The 26,726-nt window shown below is 44.4% G+C and overlaps 3 protein-coding genes and 1 long non-coding RNA gene across 7 annotated transcripts; all 4 read left to right on the forward strand.

The window, feature by feature from the left end:
- The first annotated feature begins 1,864 nt into the window (after positions 1-1,864).
- LOC127329991 (protein NEGATIVE GRAVITROPIC RESPONSE OF ROOTS-like) lies at positions 1,865-2,997 on the forward strand. Its single transcript, XM_051356367.2, has 4 exons — positions 1,865-1,870; positions 1,977-2,609; positions 2,694-2,868; positions 2,978-2,997. Exons 1-4 carry the CDS (start codon positions 1,865-1,867, stop codon positions 2,995-2,997), a joined length of 834 nt encoding a protein of 277 aa, XP_051212327.1.
- Positions 2,998-9,708: 6,711 nt separating this feature from the next.
- Positions 9,709-13,717, forward strand: LOC127332441 (uncharacterized). Of its 4 annotated transcripts, XR_011743444.1 has the most exons (5): positions 9,709-10,199; positions 10,359-10,480; positions 12,092-12,256; positions 13,231-13,378; positions 13,543-13,717. It is a non-coding gene; the product is annotated as an uncharacterized lncRNA (long non-coding RNA). The 4 variants fall into 4 exon arrangements; XR_007870471.2 differs by lacking the exon at positions 9,709-10,199 and having other exon boundaries at positions 10,352-10,480; XR_011743445.1 differs by lacking the exons at positions 9,709-10,199; positions 10,359-10,480 and adding an exon at positions 11,381-11,800.
- A 1,014-nt stretch (positions 13,718-14,731) lies between these two features.
- Positions 14,732-17,570, forward strand: LOC127332440 (protein NEGATIVE GRAVITROPIC RESPONSE OF ROOTS-like). Its single transcript, XM_051358737.2, has 2 exons — positions 14,732-14,737; positions 16,911-17,570. The coding sequence occupies exons 1-2, from the start codon at positions 14,732-14,734 to the stop codon at positions 17,568-17,570; spliced, it is 666 nt and encodes a 221-aa protein (XP_051214697.2).
- Positions 17,571-23,799: 6,229 nt separating this feature from the next.
- Positions 23,800-24,931, forward strand: LOC127328508 (protein NEGATIVE GRAVITROPIC RESPONSE OF ROOTS-like). The gene is made up of 4 exons (XM_051355102.2): positions 23,800-23,805; positions 23,911-24,549; positions 24,631-24,808; positions 24,912-24,931. Exons 1-4 carry the CDS (start codon positions 23,800-23,802, stop codon positions 24,929-24,931), a joined length of 843 nt encoding a protein of 280 aa, XP_051211062.1.
- Positions 24,932-26,726: the final 1,795 nt, after the last annotated feature.

Raw genomic sequence — 26,726 nt, forward strand, 5'->3', positions numbered from 1 at the left:
CCTAGTACCGTGCCGGCATTGAGCGAAACTTGCTGCACAAAGACTGATAATTCAAGGCATAGTCCATTGTTCAGTTGTAGTCAAGTGTAACTCCTTGTCTAGGTGGAAGTCCAACTTAACAGTCTCCACTGAAGTGCGGGTATATTAAACAGTAAATGGAACTAATGTGTCATCTGATGTGCATATGAGATCTGGTGGGGGATTGTTAAATGTAGATGGGCTGCAGCCCAGTAAGGCAGCCCATGTGGTCTACAATTCCTGAAATCTCAAGGCCCATCACGTTGACAGCTTGGGACACCCTTGGGGGACAAAGTTTAGTCCCACATTGCTGGTTGGGAGAGAGTTGGAGTGGTATATAAGGGCTGTTGTTCTAGTCATTCCAAGTGAGTGAGAGTAGAAGGAGCCCTCGCACACTCCTCCTCCTCCGCTCGTCCCGCCTCGGCTCGGCACGGCACATCACGCACGTCGTGTTTCGTGACTCGAGTTCGAGTTCGAGACACACTCAAGGAAAGCTTAAATTTTTGCTTGGTGCACCAACTATGTTGGGTACGTGTCGACCTGCATGTGCATGCTCGTCGCGTGTCCCTGGCTTCCTACGCGTGTCAACGCGGTCGGGGTGGCTCTCCTCCCAGGCTATACAAGGAGACCGATCAGATCTGGAGAACAGTGCTCTTAGATCTCTCTCTCGCGAAGTTCCTTTTGCTGTGCTACTCTCTAGTCTTCCCCATCCCGGCGACTGCGTGCACGGCCGTCCGGGAGAGCAGGCCTCCGAAACCCCGTCCGTTGAGATCCTGCACCGGGAGACGGGCGATAAGGTTTTTGGGGAGCGTCTCGACGCGACTGCTCGCTGCTGTTTGTCTTCTTCTTCGACGGTTCGGCTGCTTCATCGACAGATCCGACTACACCATGGGCGACATCAACAACTCCCATGGTGGTGATGGTGCTGCTGCTGGTGCGACCTTCCCGGTCGCGATGTATGTGTTTTTCCTCTCCTACCTTGCACTGCTACTTGTTCCATGTTCAGATCTGATGCATGTGCTTAGTCTGATGTGTGTGGTTAAGTATGCTTGTGCATCTGTAATGTTGCTTTCGGTAATTAAACTCACACGGAAATTGCCTAATAATCCAACAAATAGTACACAGTAGAGATACACGAGCTGTCTCTAGCAATTACAAAATAAAGTCTAAAAGATACTAGCAAATTTTCGAGCTCCTCAAACTCTTTCTTCTTCCAAAACACAATATTGTACTTTCCTAAAGTCAGCCAAAAATAGATAACAAACCATAGACCTGTAAATATCGAAGGTTCTCCCATAATTTTAATTTAAGCCGCAATGCCAAAGCTGCATGCACACGCGTCACGATTAAAGTTGTCAATCAACATCGACAAGAGTACCAACACCAGTATGTCAGAGAATAACAACCGACCAGCCTTATCGACGTCGTTGGAGAGTCGAGAGTACGAATCACCTGCGTCCAGGAGTCACTCCAATTTATTTTACTCCATACCACATAAACAACTATATACATACTTAATCATGCAAGTGTTGAGCTAATTATCTTCTTGAGCTCTTAAAATTGTTAATACCTCTTGGGAGGGGATCCAAGTCTATATATAGCAGCCACTCACTTGGAACTGTCACTACTGTCCATTGACACACCAAACCAAGTAGAGAACTGCTCGGGGGACCTGCAAGAATTGGCCCCTGAATCTAACATCCTCCCATCTCTGCCACCCATTGGCTCCCCACGGCGTTCTTTTGTCCAACACAATCTCGCCATTAGATTTCTACATTTTTATTGCTCAAACCACCAACCGGAGGCGAATCTAAGCTCACCGTCTGTTGGAACGAGACATTTACTCATGGGGGTAAGTCAGCTTGATTATGCCATCCCAGCTGATTTCTTACTCAGGACATCTCAAGATTGATATCACGGTGCAATGTAGCTTATTTGTTTTCGCCTTGTTCGTGTAGATCATCAACTGGGCGCGGAGCAGATTCAATGGCAGGTCAGAGAGCAAGAGATTCGATCTTGGAGCAGCAAGCCAGCCGGAGAGATGCCAAGTTGTTCCTGAGACCGACGAGCAGCACCAATGGCGCTCTCAGAAAGACCAGACAGCGGGTTTCCTCTCCATCGGCACGCTCGGGAACGTCATCCACGAGTTGGCAGAAGAAGAAGAAGACCACCCCTCGTCGGCTCACGACCTGCCGGAGTTCACCGTCGAGGAGGCGGAGAAGCTCCAGGAGGCCCTCGCAAAGATCCTCCAGCGCGCAAAGTCCAAGTCCGGCGCCCGCGGGGCTGAGGACGGTCTCCGTCTGCCCCTGGACAGATTCCTCAACTGCCCATCCAGCCTAGAGGTGGACAGGAGAGTCCTTCGGAATGGTGATGAAGGCGACGACGTTGAAGGCCATGACAACCTCTCGCCCAACACCAAGATCATCTTGAGCATGGCCAAGGACCTGCTAGTCAACACCGGTGACAAGAGAGGCTCCGGCACCAAGAACAAGTCCTTCAAGTTCATGCTAAAGAAGATGTTCGTCTGCCATGGTGGCTTCGCGCCGTCCTCGGCCGCCTTGAACGATCCGGTTGAATCAAGAATGGACAAGGTAATGCATACGCCCAGCTCAGGTGTACATAATTAATTAAGTTTCACACGGCCATCCCACTAAATTGTTCTTCTCTGTTGACAGTTTTTTCGGACGATGCTCGGCAAGAAGATCAACGTCCGACCGAGCAACACCACCGCGCCGAAGACCTATTACTTGATGGATAGACCAAACGGAGAGTCGCGTCGGGGTGATCGCTCTAGGTGGGAAGTGGATGAAGAGAAAGATTGGTGCAGATGGGATAGAACAGATTCTGAATGTGAGTAGTAATAGTAGTCCACGGTTAATATTTTACATATTTTCACCGTTAGCAGGGAAAATGTCACATCTTATAGAAATTATCTTTGACATATTTTTGTCCTTTGCAGTCATTGTTCTGGAAATATGAAGGAGAAAAATCATCTTGCCACACAAAGGGAGTTCCAGAAAAAGAAAACAGAAAGAAAATGTTACGAAACAAATGACGAGAAGCAATGGCACCGTTTGGAGACCATCATTTTATAGCAATGAAATGGGAACGCGGCAAGACCAAGCCCTGAGGCGCGTGCCTGATGTCCAACACGACGATCGGCCGACAAAGTGTTGTGTGTAAGCCCTCTCCCGAGTGGCAATGGGGAGAGGCGCAAGGAGGAGCCCAGTTGGGGATCCAGGATACGAAGAAGAGGACGTTGTAGGCATGTGGATCTCAGAAGACTGAATCTTGAACACGCGAACTGAGAGTGGTCGGAGGAAACAAAAAACAAGGAAAAGTTAAGCCCCGGCTTATGCCCTGAACAAAGTATTAAGCATTGCAATGTCTTCTTAACCTAACCATTGATGATAAGCTTTTTTCACTATTACAAGTAGTCCGATTTAGATGATTTTATGCAATAGTCGATATGATAAGGCCATTGGCTCTTCTGTAAGTAGCCAAAGATTCTTTTCGATAAAGAAAATATATTAATATCAAAAGATACCAATTACACCAGCCTTTACAACAACGCAATGCCCTAATGGCATTACGGAAGCACATAACCAAATAAGAGAAAAAGAAAACTAAAAAATAAAAATCCCGCTACAAAATCCTAAGGCTTAGCAACAACAATACATCCAGCACCAAGACAACACATGAAATTCAGACTCTCCAAAAGCAACGCCTCCAAGAAGAGAATATTGCACCAGCGCCGACGTCGCCCAATCAAAGATCTTAGGTTTTCATCCTGAGAATAGTCCCGACTCTCAAAACAATGCCTTCAATAAGGATATTGCCAGGCACAACCAGTTAAAGGCGGACATTGGGTTTTCACTCTGAAAGGTAAGACTCCAAACTTCACATATGCTGGTGCCCCCAATTTCATACCACGGCTGGGAAGCCCGAAACACCAAGCAAGTAGCCAAATATACAGAGGCCACATCTGTGTTGGCAAAACCGCTGAGCATGGAGTGGCTTTCTCATATAGACCATGGTCAAAGGTCCACCGTGGGAAACGTTTGTGTTAGGTTAAAAAAAGAAGTGCAAGAAAATGAATTATATTGGCACGTGTTAGAGCATGTCTAACAGACCCCCTAAAAGGCTCAACCCCGTAAAATAACCGCCGATATACGGGATAGAACTCTACCCGGCCGTCTAGCAGATCCCGTAAATCAGCCCCCCGTATCGAATTTTTACAGTTTTGGCTACGGGGCAGCTCCTCGCCCCCTACAAGTACGGGGTGGGAGGCTGAATACAGGGCCAACCTCCACTTGTGGCGCGCTGAACTTTTAGCAAATCGCAACTGCTTCCACCATGGAACCCCGCTGGAGAAACGTGCGACCACCTCCGCGCACCGCCGCGCGTCCGTGGCTGCCGCGCTGCAGTGCATGCAGGTCTTCTCGCCTTCCGTGGCCAAGGCCGTGGCGGGCGGCGTCCGTGGCCAAGGTCTTGGCGTGCGGAGGCGACCGTAGCCAAGGCCGTGGCGGGCGGGGGCGGCCGTGGCGGGCGGTGGAGACGGGGGCCCTGGCGGGCGGGGGCGGCCGGCCCACGGTCGGTGGCTGGGGGGCCGTGGCGGGCCATGGCGGCGGCCGGCCGGGGCGGGGCAGGGGCAGTGGGGCTGGAGGAGGAAGAATGAGAGGAGGAAAAAGAGGAAAAAAAAAGAAAAAAAATGATTTGGCATATTCCTAGAATATGCTCTTTTGCAGTTTAGGGATACGGGGTCTGCTAGCTCGGACGAGTTTTCGGCCGATCGAAATCGAATACAGGGTCCTCTACTCGTGTTATACGAGGCAGAAATTTAGGGGGTATGTTAGACATGCTCTTACGTGCCATGCTACATGCCACGTAGACAAGGTACATAAAATCTGTATGATTTTCCCGATCTGGAGCAAGTTTCCTCGATCGGCAGACCACCACAAAAGATACGACTTAGGCGAAACTTCTTTTCGTGTTAGCGTGAAGTAGTAACAAGAACGTGATCGAGAATTAAGTTAGCTCTAGATCAACTTAAGAATAATTAGATTTGTATAGTGATTACTGCATACGAGAATTATACATGGGTGTGTAATTACACAGCACGTGCAATTGCATATCTTTTGCCCTAGTTGCATGTGAATTTCACATGAAATTAGGTGACTGAGAACTAAGCTAATTCTAGGTTGACCGAGAATTGTCCACGTCCTTATAGCTTATCCACTACTCCATGTTTTACATATAGAGTAATACTTTGCTTGATTACAAAACCAATGTTCTGCTGTCATAAAAAGAATGCGCTATTGGCCCAATGAAAATGTATGGCCATGGTGTAGGTTAATGAATAGAATGAAAGGTCCTCATTAGTCCAGGTAGTTACCATCCGGGTACAATAACATCCCATCATTATTTTTTTATTACTAACATAAGCTAGACACGGCTTTAATCAAATGCCAATTTGGATGGAGCCTCTGAGTACCGTTCTTAGGCATGGATACCAGAACCAACATCTATTTTTGTTGCAGGCAGTAGTATTAATTATACTATGATTTGGGTTCTTACTTTAAGTCAAAGCTTTTTATTGGTTCAATCCATATACTGTACATTCGACCGAGTTGGGGCCATAAGAATTTTAATAGTTGCGACTTGTTCTGTACTTTATATAGTCTAAGACAATAGCTAAGTGGAGTAAGTTATTTTATGTTTGTGGCGGGTATTATCACACGCCATGATAGTTCCAGTCATTTGAACTTAAAAGTAGCTACTGGGTGATTAAGTGGAACAATGTACTATTTGGTAATCCCCAGCGTGGAATACACTCCTTATCTTGTTTGAAAGCCTGACTTAAAAATTCACCAAACTAAATGAAAAAATGCCATGTACATGAAATGTTACAATCATGACACAAAATTTCAAATCTGAAGTTGCATCGCTAGTGAATTCAATTAGATGAGCGTTCGATGATACTCCCTCCTTTCCTTGATATAGGACATATATTATTTTATAAAAAAACAAAATATAAGGTATATTGCGTTGCACCACTCAGCTGGAGATTTATTTTAGAAATTTGATTATGTTTCCTTTTATAATGCAAACTTCTCTATTTTCTCATGTTAATTAGTTAGGGGTAATCTCACCCAAAACTGGTGTACCTTTCGTTCCACGTGTGTCTTTAATATTCGTGCCCAAAATTACACGGCCTATATTCAGGAACAAGGGGAGTATGACATATCTGTAGCTGAAATTTGAGAGTAATGTATACTAGTTGTTTATCTGGTAAATTGAATGATACGGTACAAGATTTTGTTTGGTAAATCTCATGATGTTCGAATTTGAATGGGCCAATCATTCTTTTGCAACGAGTTTTCTTTTATCAAAATCATCAGGTAATTTTGCATTAAGTCTCAACCAGCAGTTATTCATATTCATCACCAGTTATATTGGCTTGCTGATAATGATAATTATCATTGTTCACACTAATAACGATCAAGTATATATAGTTACCATATAGTTTTTTTAAAGGGAAATAGAACACTAACCTTTGCATCAACTGATGCACATAGCCTTACAGCTGCCATCTAGTAAGAAAAGCACCTTAGAACCAACTAAATGCAACTTTACTAACGTCTTATATGCGTCGAATGGTACATTTAACTGAACTTGAACCGACAAATGTGACGTGGAAGGCCAGAAACCTTGCTGTACATTGATATATCAAGAAAGATTTCAACATGTGCCAGTCATCTTGATCAACTCGTGGGCAGGTGTGACATTGAGATATCTCCACATGCATAATGCATTAACGCACGAGATTTTGTTGAAAGAATGTCAAAGTGTGCCGTTCTGAAGAGGGCATTTGACTCTTGAAAGAATGGATGGATCTCCAATGAAGTAGTCGCTGGAACTGACTGCCTATGTTTCTGATCTGACAGCATACGTTAGTATTAGTGATTTCATGAGATGGAGGGTCTTCTGAAGCTTATCCTCGAGTATAGAACGAGTAAGGAGCGTTTAACGCTCGCTCATCTGTCCACGCACCTTCCCACTTTTTGTCTTTTTTCTTTTTTGTATCTCTCAAATTATACAATATCTTGATTAGATTTTTTTGCAAGTCACTCCAAAATAACAAATAGAATGGGGGAAAATAGTTCAGATTTTTTTGTGCAAATTAAAATTTTAAATTATTTAAAATTCAAAATAAATTCTTGAAAAATATATATACAGATAATGACAAAAAACTGAAAACATTTTTTTGATCTGCAAATTTTTGAGTTCAAATAATGTGTAGTGTGGGAGATACAAAAATGAGAACTTGTTTGAGAGAGAAACAAAAGAAAGTTGCACGGATCTTGATGATGTATAGACGGTGTGGATACGGGTGCGCACCAAGCACCTGCTCTGAAAGTCCTCTCTCTTAGATCGGATGAATTTTCATTCTACAGCTGACAGCTTTGCATCGCCCACCTGGGCCCACGAGCCACTCCAATCGATTTTACTCCATACCACATAAACAACTTTATGCTCCCTCCATCGAGGGACGGAGCCAGCTTCCCAGCTTGAGGGGGGCAAAATTATTTTGTAAACTTGATGAGTGGGTAGAGTTAGCTAAATCAGCAAGAAATTATAGCTCTAGTGAGTAATATTCTTCATAAAGTTCCAATCATGGGGGTGGCTAAGGCCCCCCTCGTCCCCCCTTCTCTTCGTCCCTGCCTCCATCTACGAAGAGATGTACTTTTTTCTTTTGAAAGTTAAACTTCAAAAAATTTAACTAAACTTTTACATAAAAATAGTACATTTTTCTTTTGAAAGTTAAACTTAAAAAATTTAACTAACCTTTTACACAAAAATAGCAACGTATTTGACATTACATTACTATATTATTAAACTACATGTCAAGATGCCTCTTCCCTGGCCCCTCTCCCTCGACCCCTCTCGCCCCACGCGGTGCGCTGTGCCGCGCCTGGGCGGCCGCCAAAAGAACCCCTCGCCCCCGCCCCTGCCCCTGCAGTCTTTACTACCACCCCCACTCCCATTGGTGTTGCCGGGCAAAGTCCTGGTGGCGTGGTGGTTGTGGTCCTACCTTGGCCGTCGACCGGAAGGCATGGCGACGGCATACGGCATGGCCTCCCCTGAGACGGCGGGGCGGCAAGAAGGTGCTGCTTTATGGTGGCTTGGCCCAGATCTAGGCCCGAATGGGCTTGGGCGGGCTTCGCATGCCGGTCTTCTGTTGGTGTTCCGTATGCGGTAGTGGCACTCCTGGGCTTCTCCTGCGCCATGAGGAAGCCTGGGGCAGCAACTCCGGGCATGGTGGTGGTGGTCATCTCCTCTATAAAAGGTGGTTGACCTGCACTTGAGCAACGATTGTCGACCTTCTCTCGTGCCGCTCCGGGGGGAAGCCCTAGGTCCTGGTCTTCCAGACCAGATGTGGCACCGTGGTATCGTTTTTTCTTTTGGGAGCATCGTTTATGGAGCAGCGCCATGTGACATAGGCTAGATGAGGAGATGTCAAGTCATGCCTGGCTGACAGGTGCTACGTTGAGTCATGCTTGTTCAACAGGTGCTACACGCGATAGATTTTCCATGGTGGCGTCGAAACAGGCCTCGCAAGGCCTATGTGGATCTCAGCCCTGAAGATGGACCAGCGGTTCGATGGTGGTGACGGCTTTTGATGCAAGGGCATAGGCGCTCGCCAATGGTCAGCTAAACCGGTTGTGAAATCATGTTTCGTCATAGGGTGGCTCATGGATGTCCTTGATTTTTAGTTAGTGGGACGCCTTTTCTGTTTTTCGGGTATAGGTCGTGACGACGGTTTACTTCACCCATTGTCGTGTTTGTAGGTGTTGAGTGAAGGCTTCGGGTTTTGTGATGTATGACCTTGACAGATATCCGTTGAATAAAGATTAAAAAGCCGTATGTCTCGTTTTGATGCAGAGGTTGGGGCTCCCCCATTTTAAAATAAAAATATATATGTCAAGATGAATCTAGCGATATTAACTTTATATCGTAAATGTTGCTATTTTTCTAGAGAGTTCGTTAAAGTCAATAAACTTAGATTTAAAACATATTTAAATAACTACTATATTAAAGGTGAACAAACTTCTTTTTTCTTAGAATTTTGAGGTCTGCTATGAATTAAACCTGTGTAAACTTTTGGTGCTCTCTAGGATTTTTAGAGTGTGGGAAACACCTAGGCAGTTATTTTTCCCTTCCTTCGAGGGGTGGCTGTAGCAGTGTTACAAATGGTCAAAGCGGTGGCACCGCTTAACTGCATCGGTTCTTGACGCTCTCTCTTTCTTACCTCCGCCCTGTCCTCTTCTCTTCTTCCTCCTCCGTCAAGGCACGCCCTGTCGCCTTCCTCCCGTTCCTCCAATTTCCCTCTACCTCCACCCTCTTCTATCAAAAAAAAAAATCAACGGTCGCAGGCTGGAGCGACGATGCGGCGCGTGCAGAGGTCGTGTCAGCCATCATCGACGAGGAGGAGGATCGCGGGTACGACGCATCGCTGATGACGGCGGCGGCGGGCGACGGGCACCGCGACGCGCTCTACTCGCTCGCCGTTATCCAGTTCAACGGCATAGGCTGCTCCAAGAACGACCGTGACCTCCGCGCGGACTTCGCGCGCCGCCTCGCTCGGCCACGTCGACGCACTCCGCGAGTGGGCACTGCCTGCAGGATGGCTATGGCGTGCGCTGCTCGCTGCTCGACAGGCGCCGCCTCCTCATCCAGGCCAACGCCAGGGGCTCGCGGCCGCGTCGGCCTCGCTCTTCAAGGCCTCTCGCGGGAGCCACTCGTGCCTGCACAGCGACTTCTGATGCCGCGCCGCCGCCGCCCGCGCACGCCACCAACCGGTTCCTGTCTAAGTAGTTCGCGTCATGGCTGCTGGGCGCGGAGAGCGGCCTTGACCCCGCGCCGATGGAGGAGGAGGACGGCGGCTCCGGCGGGGGCCTAAGCCGCGCGGCGCCTCACCACGGGAGGCCGCCATCAGCGTTGGATTTGGACTGCAGGCGGCAGCTCCCTGCGGTCGCCGATCTGGGCATGGTGTTGCGTGTCGACCCTGTGCCTGCAAGCGGCACAACTGCTGGTGGATGGAGGTCACGCAGCAGCGCTCCCAAATTGCTCGAGCTGTTCTCTCCCACAGGGCTCCCAAATTGGGCAAAATTCACCTGGTATAATTCGTTGTTTGGACTTTGTTTTTATATCACTGCATTCCTATTTCGATCCTCCAAGAAATCTGCACAACAGCTTCGTTTCGTCTTGCCTCAGTCTAGATCTGGCAATCTCCGTTCATGGAGTCTCTCCTGACGGCGCCCCCTTGCAAGTTGCAGGAGCAGGTGGCGCCAAGGCTAGCGCGCAGGCCGCATGGAGCCAAGCAGCCAACGCAAGGTTCAGCTGAGCTATCCTCAAGGCCAGACAATCACAGCTTCACCGTTCTTGTGGTGCATCCTAGGTAGGATCCTGGTCCTAGCAATAGTACTCCAGTTTTTAGTCACCAAACCATATTTAATATATACTATATTGTTCTCCCCCGATTAATTAGTTAATTACATCAACACGTACAAGTGCATCCATTCAATTTGATACTTTTTCCAGCTTTTGCGTAATATGTACTATATTGTTCTCCCCCAATTAATTAGTTAATTACATTGACACGTACAAGTGCATCCATTCAATTTGATATTTTTCCAGCTTTTGCCTAGATGTGTATCATCTTTTTGTGCTTGGAAGCAATGTCTTATACAAACTGGGTTTGTAAGATTTATTGCCCAGATATCTCTCGAGAGTTGAGAGTAATATGTTCGAGGATATCAATTATTAGTATATATCACTAAAGATATCTTTTCACAGAATATCAAAAGTAGCATCTGTATATGTTTTCTTCACTTCACACCCCTTCTAGCATAGGACGTAGGTGCTGAAGTGAATTTGTTTTGCTCCAAAAAAAATCATATGAGAAGTCGTGCATGTTGGTCCGAGCACCAAAGCTAGAGATGCTAATGGATTGCTTATGTGGCACGGCCATATTATTATTCATATATCTGCGTACTAGAACTTCTAATTAACATAGATTTTACTCCGTGACAGTGAATTAATCATCTCGCCCTTTTGACTAAGAGATGAGATCCCCAAAAGCATAACAAAAACCATTAATCATCCCTATAAAGACCATTTTGACTAAAATATGAGATCACCAAAATTCCTATGCATTATCTGTTCTATACCCGATTTTCTGAATCAAGGCAAGAGATTATCCAAGAGGACAATATTTGACTGTTTGTTTTTACGTTATTTCCTCGTGGATATTGCTCATATAGGTACATGTAAATATTAACTTCAATATTTTTACAATGCAGATATGTCTCATATAGATACATGTGCCTCTGGAATTGTGAATCAAGCAGGAGATAGCCAGTGATACTGCCAAACTGATCTACATGTTATGCCAACCATTTTGTTGCATAATTTTACTATTTCAATGCTGGTATGCAGTATGATCTATGAGTAGAGCTTAGTAGATAGCCTCTTAATGTTTGTGATAGCATTGCCTTTTTAATATAGATCTTGGTAATAGTGTATTTCAGAGAGCCTTTTTGTAGAAGGATAGAACTGATATCTAAGCAAATCATATGTTTTTAGAGTCCAGTGAAGAGTGCTTTTGTTCCACACTTGCTGTTGGTTCCTGTAGATTTCCCTGCCGGGCAATGGTCATGTTTTCACCACAAAGCTGAGCTTGTAGGCGTGATAAGTTACTGCCCTAGGAAGGCTGCAGGTCTGGTTTGAATCCTCTCAAGTCACAACTGCAATAATTTGTAGATTTTCAGTTTATCCATCCCCAAAATCAAATTTTGAGCCAAGATTTGGATGAAACTTTTAGACCATTCAGGTTGACACCGGTATTGGAGAAACAATTGTGCTACAGTTTCTTCTTTTCAAAATATAATATGAAACCTTACATATGATGCAATTATCAACCCATAATATTTTAAACTGAAGTGAGCTGTGCATTGTTTAAATATTTTTGTGATACACTCTGGATTCTGATATTCCTTCCTCATTTCAGGGGTTACAAACGCGTCATTCAGCGAACTTTTCTTGAGACATCTGACTTTCTTAAAGATGATTGCTTCAAGATATAATGCACTCTAGGATTTTTGTGTCAACTATTGAATATTGATTACTCCATGCCACAGTCCATTCAGGTCCCATACTTCAACATTTCCTACCGGTAAGGCATCATATTTTAGAGTTGGCAGGGAGCGCCATAAATGTTTAAGTGTAGTTGCTCTAAAAAAATCCATATATGTTTAAGTGCAGTTGCTCTAAAAAAACAGTAGGTATATATAGTGTCTTACGTTATTCTAAGGTTTTAGTCCAGGCATATATGTGGATCCAGAATTAGAACACCATGTATCTATGTGTGGTTTTGTTATTTGCGTGGTTGTGGATGTTTGTAGTTCATTGTCGTTATCAGATTTGACAATTAGTTATTCTTACATGCTATGAGATTTAAATCTAACTGTGTTATAGAAAATCCAAGGATCAATGCGATATGCGGAAGAAAAGAATCATGCATCAGTTTCAGAGCTTGGTACTAAGCACCAAGAGGTAGAGAAAGGAAACACATAAAGTAATTTTTGTACATGCCGGTTTGCAAAAGTATAAAGGAAACACATAAAGTAAATTTTGTACATGCCAGTTTGCAAAATTAGCAATACTGATGGTAACCCAATCTGGCTTATATTGTTCTCTCAAGAATTTAGAGAGCTTGGAAGCACATCTAGCTAGCTGAGGTTTCCACGGAGAGAGCAAAGGCATCTGAAATGATTCAGTCACCGCGGGTATTAATTACAGTGGAGGGTTCCCTTTGTGCATCATTATATCACATATAAGTTATGTTCTGTCTAAGATATGCCGCTGAAATGTTTTCAAGCATTATCATTTAATGGTAAAACAATAGTGTGATTGTCATTGTTTCAGTTGTAGGTGAGGCATTGCATGACTTTATCCTTATCACCTTGGTTATGTATATTTTCTCTTTTATTTCTCCTCCTTCATACTTTTCTTCTTCTCTATTTATTTAGCAAATCAAGTTGTTTCAGTTGTTGACTTCATTTAGATTAAGCAAGATACATCTTCTCACCGCATTGTCTAGCTTGTGATTTATTTATGAATATTGATGCTACAACTATATGCTCGCAGGGAGATTGGAAGAATAATCGTGCAGATTTCCCTGCTGAAAGATTTCTGGCCTCGAGGATACCAATGTGTTGCTTGCATCTAGGAATACAGGGTTCAAACAACTCGACAACAGCCATATGAGGTAGACATTATTGTCGACAACCAAGAGGTATCTTCTGAAAACTTGACACTTGGCTTGCTTATTGTCAAAAACAATATGTAACCATTTACATCTACACTTAGTTATTTGTCACAATTCAGCTTCATGCATCCTACTTTCTGTACCATGCTATCATAATAAAATCAGCTAACTTTGTCCTGATTTTCTTATAGCCATGCAACCCTCTATCCATGTCCGAACATAGGCCAAGTTAATAACATGATTTGCCTTCACACTGCACTTCCGAATTGTATTTCTACATTGTTTCTAGATACCCTACTTCCATGAAAGGGTTGCAGCCTTGATTTGAATAGAAGAGCTCATGTCGAAGACCAAAGAAAAAAAGGACATATCCACAAAGGAGTCGATCCAGCTGAAACTTAGATATCGAAACCATAGAAGCCATCTGCCTATCAGAAGGAAAGAGACACAGAAGGAAGGAGAGCGTCTTCTCCACTAGATAGATGTCAGCTTCCCAAACGGTGCCAAAGCCAAGCCTTCCACAAGGAGCTCACCCGTGGTGCTGTTCCTTACCATAATAGGCGAATGCATGAAAATCATCGTCTTATCCCCTGATTGCAAGGACAACTTCGACAAGTACCAATGGTTTTACAAGTTGAAAGAATCAAATAATTGTCTTGGCATGGTGTTCTAATTAATGTGTTTTTAGGCTATGGTTATTATCAAATGTGTGTCCTGTTTTATTTTTAATTGTATTGTTCCATTTATGTTTAATGGTGTACTAAAAATTATGACGAGATACAACATATCAGCTAATATGAACATTATGTACGGCATGCATCTACATGTCTGCTCTATAGATGGTTTCTCTCATGGCGCGTTTGAATGTTAGTGAAAGTGACAAACTAGCATTTTTGTAGAACTAGGCAATGCACTCTTGAAAAAAGACCATCTTAAAAAAGAACATCGTTTATACTTTAACTTGAAGTCACATTTCAGGCGCGGCGTGCCGCCGCGCCGGTCATCGCTAGTGTACATTTATTTGAGAACGGAGGAAGTAAATATTTAGTAAGCATGCAAGTGAGGAGCTCTTTAATTGTTAATCCCTCCTGCGAGGAGACCCAAGTAGCCAAGTTTATATATAGCAGCCACTGACTTAGAACTGTCACTGCCGTATATCGATCACCATATCAACTTGAGAGAACTGCTCGGGGGACCTGCAAGAATTGGTCCCTGGACTGAATCTGACATCCTGCCACCCCTATCGCCCATTGGCTCCCCACGGCGATCTTTTGTCCAACCCAATCTTGCCATTATATTTGTAGTATTGCTCAACCAGCAACCGGGGAGAGGCCAATCTAACTTTCTGAGCTCAGTGTTTCTTGGAGCAAGACATTACTCATGGGGGTAAGAGCATCCCCACTCGTTGGCGCTCCCCACGCCCAAATCCGGCGAAATTTTCGTCCGGATTGGAGGAAGATTTGGCGTGGGGAGCGCCGAAGTTCCAGCCGTCCCCCCGGCAGGAAACCCCCAACCTCGACCATTTGACATATTTCAAACAAATTTAACATAAAATTTAACAAGTTCGGCGACCAAAAGTACGAAAATTGCTGAAACAAATTCGGCGATAATCAGTACAATGTTTAACAAGTGCTGAAACAAATGAAGCACACAATTTCACAATTTTTCAAACAAATTAAGACAGACTAGTTGGCGTCGGCGTTGGCGTTGCCTCGGAGCCTCCATATGTGCTCCACCAGATCATCTTGCAGCAGCTGATGCATTGTAGAGTCTCGAATCTCCTGGCGCATAGCAAAGAAGGCGGCCCATGATGGAGGCACCTGGTGATTAGGCTGTGCAAGAGGACCCTCTCTCATATGGTGCTTCTTGCTCAGCCGTAGGAACCGGATGCTTTCGCTCATTTTCAATAATCATATTGTGTAGGCACACACAACAGTTCATCACCTCCCACATCTGATCTTTCGACCAAGTCATAGCGGGAACCGGACGACAAAGAAATCTCTGCTGGAGGACACCAAATGCACGCTCGACGTCTTTTCGGCAAGCTTCTTGTTTCTTGACAAACTCGCAAAGTTTGGGGGTGCTAGGGTTGGAGATAGTCTTCACAAATGTTGCCCACTTTGGATAGATACCGTCTGCAAGGTAGTATCCTTTGTTGTAGTGCCGACCATTGATCACATAGTCCACCGGGGGAGCATGACCCTCAACAAGCTTGGAAAAGACCGGGGAGCAGTTTAGGACGTTGATGTCATTGTTGGATCCAGGCATACCAAAGAAAGAGTGCCAAATCCAGAGATCATGGGTAGCCACTGCTTCAAGTATCACAGTGCAGCCTTTTTGTGACCCTTGTAAATTCCCTGCCACGCAAACGGACAGTTCTTCCATTGCCAATGCATGCAGTCAATGCTTCCAAGCATCCCTGGAAAACCCCTAGCTTCATTGGTTGCAAGGATCCTCTGAGTGTCTTCGACAGTGGGTGATCTCAAGTAGTAGTCCCCGAACACTGCTATGACGGCCCTGCAGAACCGGTAGAAACAATCAAGGGCGGTGGACTCCGCCATCCGAAGATAGTCATCTGCAGTATCACCGGGAGCTCCATACGCCAGCATCCTCATAGCCACTGTGCACTTCTGCAGTGACGAAAATCCAACCAAACCAGTGCAATCCGCCTTGCATCTGAAGTAGGGATCAAAGTCTCGGATGGCATACACAATTTGCAGAAATAGCTTTCTGCTCATCCTGAAACGACGCCGGAAAACACTCTCACCGTGCAATGGATTGTCGGCGAAGTAGTCGGCGTACAACATGCAGTAGCCCTCCATTCGCTGTCTCGGCTTGCACTTCCGGCGACCTGGTGCCGACCCACCACGTCGACCAGTTGCCAGTCCGGCGTACATGCTTGCCAAGCAACCGAGGATCATCATGTGCTCGTCGTCTTGGGCGGCTGCTGCCATCTCTTCTTGCATAAGCTCGACGAACATCTGCTCCTCCTCTTCGTCCGAGTCCATGGCCGGCGAGGCAAATGGACGAACACCTGACGGGCGTGGTCGAGGCAACCCGAGCCGCGAGCGACGAGGAGCCGGCCAAAGTCGGAGAACAGGCCGGCGGAAGAGCAGCCAGATAGGCCGTCGTCGAAAGGCGGCGGAATCTGGGCAACAAGCCGGCGGGGTGGTGCCGGCGGCGAGAGAGATACGAGGGGTGGGGGAGATTTTGAGCGACGTGGCGGTGGGGTTCGTGCATCGAGTCACCGACAGATCGGGCCCGTCCCCGCTTTTCACTCGTCCGGAGTCCCCGAGCGCGCCCCGGGGGGGCGGGGATGGCGTGGGCTCGCCGGATGGATGAAGGGCCAAATCCGGACGAAAACGAGGAACCGGGGGCGCGACTGGGCCGAATTTCGCCGTCCGGATGGAAAAAACGTCGCTCGGGGACCTCGTCGGGGGGACGAGTGGAGATGCTCTAAGTCAGCTTGAGTTTGCCATCCCAGCTGTTTCCTGCTCCGAAAATTTCAAGATTGCAGTGCAGTGTAGCTTATGATCCTGTTTGTTTTCGCGTTGTGCAGATCATCAACTGGGCACGGTGCAGATTCAATGGCAGAACGGAGAGCAAGAGATTCGATCATGGAGCTGCAAGCCAGCCAGAGAGAAGCCAAGTTGTTCCGGAGGAGTACCATCTCATCGACGAGCAGCAGCAATGGTGCTCTCAGCAAGACCAGGCAGCCGGTTTCCTCTCCATCGGCACGCTCGGAAACGTCATCGACGAGCCGGCGGAAGAACACCACCCCCTATCAACACACGACGACCTGCCGGAGTTCACCATCGAGGAGGCCGAGAAACTCCAGGAGGTCCTCGCAAAGCTCCTCTGGCGCGCAAAGTCCAAGTCTAGTGCCCACGGGGCAGAGGACGGTCTCGGCCTGCCCCTGGACAGGTTCCTCAACTGCCCGTCGAGCCTAGAGGTGGATAGGCGGGACCTTCTGAAGCGCGATGAAGGCGACGACGACCTCTCGCCCAACACCAAGATCGTCCTAAGCATGTCCAAGGACCTGCTAGGTAACACAAGTAACAGCAAAGGCTCCGGCATCAAGAACAAGTCCTTCAAGTTCATGCTAAAGAAGATGTTCGTCTGCGATGGAGGGTTCGCGCCGTCCCCGGCCTTGAAGGATCCGGTTGAATCGGGAATGGACAAGGTAATGCATACGCCCAGCTTAGGTGTACATAGTTAATTAAGTTTCGGCTATGCCTCTAAATTGTTCTCCACTGTCGACAGTTTTTGGGGACGGTTCTCGGCAAGAAGATCAACGTCCGGCCAAGCAGCGCCACCGAGTCGAAGAGCTATTGTTCTGAGGATAGACCCAACGGGAAGTCGCGACGAGGCAATCGCTCTCGCCAGGAAGTGGATGACGAGGAGGAAGATTACTGCAGATGGGACAGAACAGATTCTGAATGTAAATAGTAGTCCGCGGTTAATATTTTAGACATTTTTACCGTTAGCAGGAAAAATGTCACATCTTATAGAAATTGTCTTTGACGTATTCTTTCTTTTGCAGTCATAGTTCTGGAAATATGAAGGAAACATCAACTTGCCACACAAAGGGGTTCTAGAAAAAACAGGGAGATAATAGTAAAAAACAAATGACGAGAAGCAACGACGCTTGGAGTCTCGGAGACGGACACAGGAATACGGCGAGACCAAGCGCTGTGGTTGTGCCCGAGGTCGAACACGATGGCGGCAAGATTGGCCGTGACTTAACAAAGCGTTGTGTGTTGTGTGCGTAAGCCCTCTCCGGAGTGGCGGTAGAGAGAGGCGCAAGGAGGAGGCCAATAGGGAATCCAGGATACGAAAAAGAGGACGTTGCAGTCATGTTGATCTCGGAAGACCATGAATGGTGAACACGCGTACGAAGAGCGGTTGGATGAAACAAAACAAAAACAAGGAAAAGTTAAGCTCCAGCTTATGCCCCAAATAGAGTATTAAGCATCACAATGTTTACTTAACATAACCATTGATGATAAGCCTTTTTCGTTGTTGTAAGTAGTTCAATTTGGACGATTTCATGCAAAAATCGTTATGTAAAGGCTATTGGATCTTCTGTAAGTACAAAAGATCACAAAAACAAATCATATACCAAACTTAACAGATGTCACCTCTATGTGTTGTTAACACCGCCGAGTGTGGAGCGGTTCTTTCATATAAGTCATAGCCAAACCTCCACCCTGGATAACTGCCCTAGCTGACCGCGCAAGCTTAGTGATCAGGTACATCTGACATGTTGTTTTTTTGTAGCAAAACACCTTGTTGCCTCCATTTCTCATGCCCTTGGAATACGCGCATATTTCGCTGAACACTTCGCTTTTCACAATGTGGTTGGAAGGAGAAGGAGGATTCCACATAGCAAGGGTTTCTGTTGCTTTATTCTCTAAAAGAATATAACTCATTGCAATTTTGGCCTGTCACTTTTATTCTTCTTAATGAATGGACAATGTGTGTGTTAGGTTCAAAAAATGAAGTGCATGGAAATGAATTAGTGTGCTAACTGTACTCATGCCACGTATAGGAAGACCGAGAGTAAAGAACGTTTTGTAGTTTATCCACTACTCCCTTCGTTCACAAATAAGTGTACATGCGGGTATTCCAAGATAAATTATGAAGTGAAGTAAAAATACATTGGGAAGATGCATCTCTCCTCTTTAATTCTTTGACCACCAATGAGCTAAGTGCATGTAGAAAAACAAAGAGAACACGTGCTCAATATTATCGGGTTTGATTTCCGTGCGATGAGAGAGAAACAATTAAAGTGCATTGAGAAGATAGGAGTACACTCTTTTGTGGACAAAGTTTAGAGCTAGATGTTCACTTATTGGAGGACGGAGGGAGTACTCTATGTTTACATATAGAGTATGATTTGTTTGATTACAAAACCAATGTTCTGTTGTCGCACTACAGACCCAATGAAAATGGATGGCCATGGTGTAGGTCAATGAATAGAATGAAAGGTGTACGATAACAGCCCATAATTAGACATGGTTCTAATCAAATTCCAATTTGCAAGGAGCCCATGAATTATGTACTATTGTTCTTCCTTGAAACAGAGTAGTAACATGTGCATGTAATTACCCTATGTTATCCACTATGATGAGTCTTATAAAGGTAGTAACATAGGCTAGTGTCATATGCATGACACTAGTCTAAATTACTATGCACTATGACCAGTCTAACACCGTCATCATTTTTTAATGGTATATGTTTTAGGCTATTAATTTAAGTCCAAGTCCTTATTAGTTTAATCGATGCATTTCATCGTTGGGGCCTTAAAGATTGTAGTTGTGAAGATGGGCGGAAATTCAATTCGGCTCCCGGGTGCGTATGCTCCCTGTACAAAAAAATTATATTTCGAAATGTCGAAAAATTTGGACAAATTTTTTACATGTACATCTTCATAATATACGTGTGTTCGTCAAGTTTCACGAAAAACCAATATTTTGTGTGGTCTATATAAAAAAGAGAAAGTTTGTCTTGTGAAAGCATTATTTTTAGCACTGAATTTTGTCTTTTTTACACACGTCACATGATAAGTCAATTTTTTATGAAACGACTTTGTGAGCATGTAGCACGTGAAGATGTACGTGTGAACTTTTAGTTTCAATTTTTTTTAAAAAAAAAATATATATATATATATATGTAAGATGCATTTCCAAATATAGAGAGTGTATGGACCCATGTTCCAAAACACCGCTCTCTGAAGATGGGTGTGAGTTGATATGTACTTTTTTTGAGAGAGAGAGAGAGAGAGAGAGAGAGAAAGTTGGTAGTATGTACTTTATATAGTCCAAAGACACTTGTGAAGTAGAATAAGTTATCTTATATTTATGGTGGGTATTATCCCACGGCATGGTAGTTCCGGCCGTACAGGCTTAAAGTAGCTATAGGGTAATTAAGTGAGATAATGTATTTGTTAAACCTCAGCTTGAGTACTCTTCCTATCTTCCAAAGTCCAACATTCACATAGAAAAAAAAAACATTGATAGCACGCAATAATAATTATGACGAGCAAATTTTTGAATCTGAATTTAAATCGCACATCAAAAAGTATATACATAAAATAGTAGCTAACTGAAATTAATTGTTCGTGAATTGGCGAAGAACTGATTTTTTTCATGATATAGACCAAGTTAATTCGAATTGTGTGCCATAATTCTTGTGATTTCTACTCCGAAGTTTCACTAATTCTTGATAGGCTAGAACATACGCGTGCGGTGTGCGCCGGAGGTACCTCAAACCTGAATGTTTGCGCTCCACGCCCTCCACTAGACCATTGTCTAGGATTGGCATATGCTCTTGCACCCATGCCCTGCATTCCGATTGTTTGCAAGTCAAGAAGTCAACAGGAGTGGGTTGTAGCAATGCATGCATCAGCGCTTGCGTCAATACCATCCCCGGGAAACCCCCAGCTACCCATTCTTCGCGCGGCTTCTTGTCGTTTTTGCCCGTATCTCAAGGATAATCGGTGTACGTATCACGCCGCCGATCAATGTACTATATGGGCTCTAACACGGACAGGAATTTGGTGCACATGGGTGCCAGTGCTCCCTCCACTTTCAGTTTTTTGAAAATTTTAAAATCTCACTCTTTTATGTTTTCAAAAATTGTGACATTAAATATGTAGATAGATATGTTCATGAGAAGTGTATGCAAAAAAGTCCCGGTAAAAAATAATTTAAATTTTGGGAAATACAAAAAAAAATTCTGACAAAAGGATACACTATTGTAATACTAATTTACTTCCATTAACTGTCAGAAATTTGTCTTTTTTATATTGTTCAAAATATAAAGTATTTTTTAACGGGTCTTTTTTGCATATACCCCACCCGTATATATCTATCTATATATTTAACGTCATAATTTTTTGAGACTTAGAAATGTGAGATTTTAAAATTTTCAAAAATCCAAAAGTGAGGAGAGCACTGGTGCCCATGTGTCAAAGACACTTTCCGCTCTAACACTTTTCTGTCGACCGTCGTTCGTGAGTGACCGGCGTTGACACACGTGTCTTTTGTATTTCGTGGTATATCAGTATCAGATTATGCACCGCCAGTTACCAAAAGAGAAAATATTTCCACTGGGTGCTGCTCATTTGATACAGGCATGGTATACCGATCGAGCATAATTTATGTACATGCATATTTATAAACGTCTATGTATGTACTTTATTTTATTAAAAGAAAAAAATAAACCGATCAAGTGATCAAGAGTTTGATATAGAGAAGTAAAGAACTTCAGTCTGTTCTTTTTCCTACAAAAAAAATATCATTTTAACGTTCCTGAATTGGAATTTAGCATGATGATGCAACAACAATAATATATTTTTTGCGGGGAAACAGCAGTACTAACTTTAGTGGAGGCTGCTTTTTTGGGCAGCCGGCACAAGTGATTTTTTTTCCAAGACCATGCAAGAACGCTGCTCAGTGAGAATACGAGATAGCAGATATTTAACTTTGAGAGCCCTAGAAATAGCTAGCACTAGGTTGTTTTTTAAATAAATAACTAGGCCATTTTCTAGCCGAGGCACAATACTTATCCGGTCCAACGGAATATCTGAATATCAGTGCCCTGGATAATAATTTGCACTGAGATAGGTCCTCGGGAGGGATACGCTTAGCTGCGGAAGTCGCCGTGTTCAGAATCTTCACCGAGCCTCTTCCGCTATAGCTTGGTGAGTTCATCTAGATCCAATCTTATTGTTTCATCTTCATAGACAGATCATGGGGATTGTGTAGGACAAAATTTTATTTTTACATGCATCAAGCCCCTTCATATGCAAGGGTTCGGACCATGTCCAACGTGCCACACGTGATTGGCCTATCGACTCTAAGTGGGTGGACCCTTAGCGTCAGGGGTCGGTGTTGATTTCGGTCATCCCTATTCCCCAGGCACTACTCAACGTCGTGTTGTGTGTGCATGGTTCCAATTGCATGGCTACGTCCCGTTAGTCACGTGTGTCTGTGCGGTTGTCAATGATGGATCAGCAGCTGGTGGCAACACATCGCAAATTTGGTATGTTGGGTCTCGAGTTTTAGGGGTGAAAGCTCTATGTATGACCCTTACTGCTTTAATTTGGCAATGGCAGAGGTCACACGAGATTGCCTGGAGTGTGCTCATACATCTCTTTAGGTGAAAACTCATGATCTGGCCTCCGTGGTTGGATCCAACAACATCGGTGTCGTGTGACGTTCCATCTTGAAGGCGTTGTTGTTGGAGCATCTTTCTTGTTACCCTCGAGTTCCTATCATTGATGGTTGATGCTAAAGTTTGTTGCAGTCATTTTATTGACCCCACTTTTTTCTTTTCTTTTTGTAATAATTTGGTTATGTGCATCCTTGGTTCTTGACTAGCTTTTGATGACGTGTTGGTGCAAAGGCAGGGTGTAATTGACATGGTCTTGATATTAATATTTTCTCTTTATAAAAAATGTTGCAGGTCTGTTTATATGCTGATTGGATGAGATGGTACTCCCTCCATCCTGAAATACACTGTGTATAAATTTAGTGATACTTGGAAGCTTACTAACTTTGACCAAATATGTAGAAAGGAACATTAACAACTACAATATTGAACAAATATATTATGAAAATATAGCTTAAGGTGGGTCTATTGATATTGATTTTGCTATTTTACAGATGTTTATTTTTGTCTATATAGAGTATTTTGTTTGTGTGTGGTTTTCTTTTATCAAAATCATCAAGTAGGTTAAAATTAAGTCTAGCCAATTATCAAAGATTATCGCGACTAGTAACATTATGATTCACATAAATAACCATCAAGTACAGCTGATATCGAGTAACAAAAGCACCCAACTTAAAGTATCTTAATTTAACCAAGAAACTCGAGCATGCGGCGAGTGGTGGATTAACCGGAGTTGCACCGACAATTGCGACGTGGAAGGCCAGAAACCTTGCCGTACATTGATAATATCAAGAAAGATTTCTACATGTACAATTCACCTTGCTCAACTCATGTGCAGGTGCGACGTGGACTGCCCAAGCTTGGAGTTGAGAATGTCAAGAAATATTTCCCCATGTAACGGGATACCCTCTTGAAAATTCATGGACAAGTTTCATCCATATCAAAGGGAACTGTAAAAAATGTTTAAACCATGCAAGTGTTGAGCTATTCAACTATACGTACTTTCTTGAGCTATTTAACTATTGATCCCTCCTGGGCTGGGAGGCGACCCAAGTCTATATATAGCAGCCACTGACTTGGAACTGTCAATATCTATTCATCACACCAAACCAACTGGAGAACTGCTCGGGGGGACCTGCAAAATATTGGCCCCTGAATCTAACATCCTGCCATCGCTATCACCCATTGGCTCCCCACGGCGTGCTTTCTACATTTGTATTGCTCAAACCACCAACCTAAGCTTGCCGTCTGTTGGAACAAGACATTTACTCATGGGGGTAAGTCAGCTCGATTATGCCATCCCAGCTGTTTCCTGCTCCGAACATTTCAAGACTGGCATTACAGTGCAATGTAGCTTATTTGTTTTCCCCTTGTTTGTGCAGATCATCAACTGGGCGCGGAGCAGATTCAACGGCAGAACGGAGAGCAAAAGACTTGATCTTGGAGCTGCAAGCCAGCCAGAGAGAAGCCAAGTTGTTCCGGAGGAGTACCATCTCACGGACGAGCAGCAACAATGGCACTCTCAGCAAGACCAGGCAGCCGGTTTCCTCTCCATCGGCACGCTCGGAAACGTTATTGACGAGCCGTCGAAAGAAGACCACCCCGCGTCGACGCACGATGACCTGCCGGAGTTCACCATCGAGGAGGCAGAGAAGCTCCAGGAGGCCCTCACAAAGCTCCTCTGGCGCGCAAAATCCAAGTCCGGCTCCCGCAATGCCGAGGACGGCCTCAGCCTGCCGCTAGACCGATTCCTCAACTGCCCGTCCAGCCTAGAGGTGGACAGGAGAGTCAGGAGGACCCACGATGAAGGCGACGACGTTGAAGGCGACAACCACCTCTCGCCCAACACCAAGATCATCCTGAGCATGGCCAAGGACCTGCTAGTCAACACCGGTAACAGCAGAGGCTCCAGCGTCAAGAACAAGTCCTTCAAGTTCCTGCTCAGGAAGATGTTCGTCTGCGACGGCGGTTTCGCGCCATCCCCGAGCTTGAAGGATCCGGTGGAATCGAGAATGGACAAGGTAATGTGTATGTCCAGCTCAGAAGTAATTGATGAAGTTTCACTCTGTCATGTCTCTAAATGTGTTCTTCTCTGTTGGCAGTTTTTCCGGACAGTGCTCAGCAAGAAGATCAATGGCCGGCCAAGCAGCACCGCCATGGCGAAAAGCTATTACTTGGAGGATAAGCACAATAAGAGGTCACAGCCACGCGGTAGCTCTTGCCGTGAAGTGGATAGCGAGGAAGAAGATTGCTGCAGATGGGACAGGACAGATTCTGAATGTAAGTTAGCAGGGTAAATTTTAGTCATTTTCACCGTTAGCAACGAAAATGTCACTGTTCTATACTAGTAGAAATAATCTTGACATTTTTCACTCTTTTGCAGTCATTGTTCTGGAGATATAAAGGGAAAAGCCACTCGCATCACAATGAGTTTCCCGAAAGGAACACGGAGAGAATGTTGGACGAACGAATGACGAGAAGCAAGGGCACCGTTGGGGGAGAAGGAGCACTCTCTGCTGTTCCAACAAACACTGAACTGCTTCTCTAGAATTTTTTGAGCTAACAGCATTCGAAACTGTACATGATAGACTCAAGCTTCGAGCTGTATGCGCACATGAAAAATATTCCATCTTGCATATGACAATATGTATATCCATTTTTTGTCATATAAGAGGTGAAAACACTTTCAATTAGCATTCTGTACAAGGGATTGCCTATATGTATATAGAATGGTTCATTGCAAATTCTTTGTGGCCGTGCTTATGCCGCATCCCTGACTAAACAACCTAGCTAGGAGTATATGTTAAGAAAATAGTAGTACGGCAGCCTCGGTAGTGTGGTATTCCATGGCCGAAACAGGAAAGCTTTGGGTGTCGCATGTGCAGCAGTGTGCATCCAAGCCTTCTTCTTTGGCACTCATGTCCCCGGCACATTTGTGAGAGCTCGTGCCATCCTCGGAGTGAATTGCAACAGAAGCAAAGGTCGCACGAGAAACCTCTAGAATACGCCAAGCATAATATAAGACGTTTTGGCAAGCTATCGGTGAACAGAGGGAGTACTTCATTATTTTAGAAATGTCTTCGAAGTTCTAACACAAGTTTTTTAAGTTCAGTGCACAGGCTCCACAAGAACTACCGATGCTTATAAGTTATAATACGTTCCATCATAGCTATCCTTACTCAGAGGTCACCAACAGACCACATAGTGGTGGTCCGGTCAAAAAGAGTAAACCGTGTCTACGCCTCCATGGATGGAATTTGTCTGGCTGACTTGATTTGATCACTGTATTTACAGTGTGTAAAGTAAGTTCGTAAAGTTGATGAAAAAGTTCAACACGAATCACTAGCTCAGACTCGCCCTAAATTTTTATAAACTCTGTTTGACCTACATCAGCGGAAAATCCAGAAATAATTAGGATCCAAGGCAGGCTGCTGCAAGCTGAGACCGAAAACCGCAGTCGGATAGTTTAGATACCAATGTACCATATTGTCTATACATATACGTTTGATAGCATTAACTAAAACCAAGTATGACAACTAGTAACTCGCTTGATAATAGTCAAATGTGTAGTCAAAACACTCCAAAAGACCCATTGCACAATCACCATAGGAGAAAACTGCACTTTAAATTTCAGCAAGACAAGAAAGCTTTTCTACATCGAACTTGGAGACCTCTTGACTTGAGTCATCAAAGTGATGATTCATCTCAACTCACATTTTTCAAATAGAAGTATCTCTAACTGGCAATAAAATGAAGATAGGTGGCACCCTTTTTCGGTATACATCACATCAAAAACATTAAATTTAGTGTTATCATAGAGGCACATGATAGCTGGTAAAAAATAGATGCATCAAGTGAGCTAAGGACTGTTATCAGAGGCATAACAAAAGTTAAATTTAGTGGTTTCGATGTGATGTACACCAAAAAATAATCCCACGACATTCCCTTTATTTCGTAATTAAAAGAAATATGACAGCCATTAAATTAAGGGAACTTGCATAGAGAGTGGATAAATAAACTAAACCAAAAAAAAACTACTAACATCAACGTTACCATCATTTTCTCTCTCGCAGATATACCAGTGACTCACCAGTAAGAACATAAAATTGTCTATCACCAAGCTCTCAATAATCATTTTGGTAGCTTCTTCGCAGCTAGCAAGATCCTTCTGAAGCTCGCGGGAAATCATCTTGATGTT

The sequence above is a fragment of the Lolium perenne genome, chromosome 4, assembly GCF_019359855.2.
Source record: "Lolium perenne isolate Kyuss_39 chromosome 4, Kyuss_2.0, whole genome shotgun sequence".
Taxonomy (NCBI): Eukaryota; Viridiplantae; Streptophyta; class Magnoliopsida; order Poales; family Poaceae; genus Lolium; species Lolium perenne.